Genomic DNA, 817 nt, shown 5'->3' with positions numbered 1-817 from the left:
AAAGAAGAGGAAGAAAAAAAGAGATGGGATGAGGAAAAGAAAGAAGAAAAGAGATAAAAAGAGGTAAGGAAAGATTAGAAAATGAAAGAAGAGAACAGGAAATGAAGGAAGCGAAGAGGAAAGGAAAGAAGAGAAGAGGAAGGGAAGGAAGAGAAAAGAAGAGAAGAGAAAAGGAAGGGAAAGAAGAGGAGAGGAAAAGAAAGGAAAGAAGAGAAGTGATAAGAAGAGGAAAGGAAGGAAGAGAAGAGAAGAAAAGACGGAAAGGAAAAATTTAAAGGAAGAGAAGGAGAAGAAAGATGGATGGAAAAGAAGGGAGAATAGTATAGAAAAGGGAGAGGGGTTAAAGAGCCAATAGGAGGGAAAAAAGAAAGAAAATGAGAGAATAATCAAAATAAAGGGAAAGTATCGGGGAGAGAGAAGGATAAGGGGGGTGAAAGGGGGAAGAGATAAGAAGGGGAAACATGAAGGAAAACGATGAGAGACATTGATTAGCCCCTAGCATTCCCCATATCCAACCATGGCCCCCCCCCCCTCCGGGGAGCTCCCCATTCCTTACTTGTCATAGTAGGAGAATTCCTCCAGAAGGATCCGGCCAGCGGTGGCCCCAACAAACACAGATGGGATGGAGATCTCATTAAGGATGTGCTCTGAGGAGAGAAGAGAAGCTGATAGGGGGCGCTGCATGGAGCGGGGGTCATATCACTATCATTGCTTCCTAGTGCAGGGTGAGGATGGACATGGCGCAGTCTGATTGCTAAACTGTCATCTATTGTTGAAATTCTTTTTTGCAGACTAAGCCAATGCAGGAGACGGTCAG

At 44.1% G+C, this 817-nt stretch overlaps 1 protein-coding gene across 2 annotated transcripts in view; it reads right to left on the bottom strand.

Annotated features, from left to right (window-relative positions):
• The window catches only part of LOC140322698 (E3 ubiquitin-protein ligase RNF13-like), a 10931-nt gene extending 10230 nt beyond the window's left edge, over positions 1-701 (bottom strand). For both annotated transcript variants that reach the window (XR_011919230.1, XM_072399269.1), the window contains exon 1: positions 557-701. Coding sequence is in view for 1 of the 2 variants with exons in the window: in XM_072399269.1 (XP_072255370.1) it covers positions 557-684 (128 nt within the window). In the remaining variant the exon portion in view is untranslated. The remainder of the gene's footprint in view (positions 1-556) is intronic.
• Positions 702-817: the final 116 nt, after the last annotated feature.

This window comes from Pyxicephalus adspersus, chromosome 2 (assembly GCF_032062135.1).
Source record: "Pyxicephalus adspersus chromosome 2, UCB_Pads_2.0, whole genome shotgun sequence".
NCBI lineage: Eukaryota > Metazoa > Chordata > Amphibia > Anura > Pyxicephalidae > Pyxicephalus > Pyxicephalus adspersus.
This window is presented reverse-complemented; position numbering and strand designations above follow the sequence as displayed.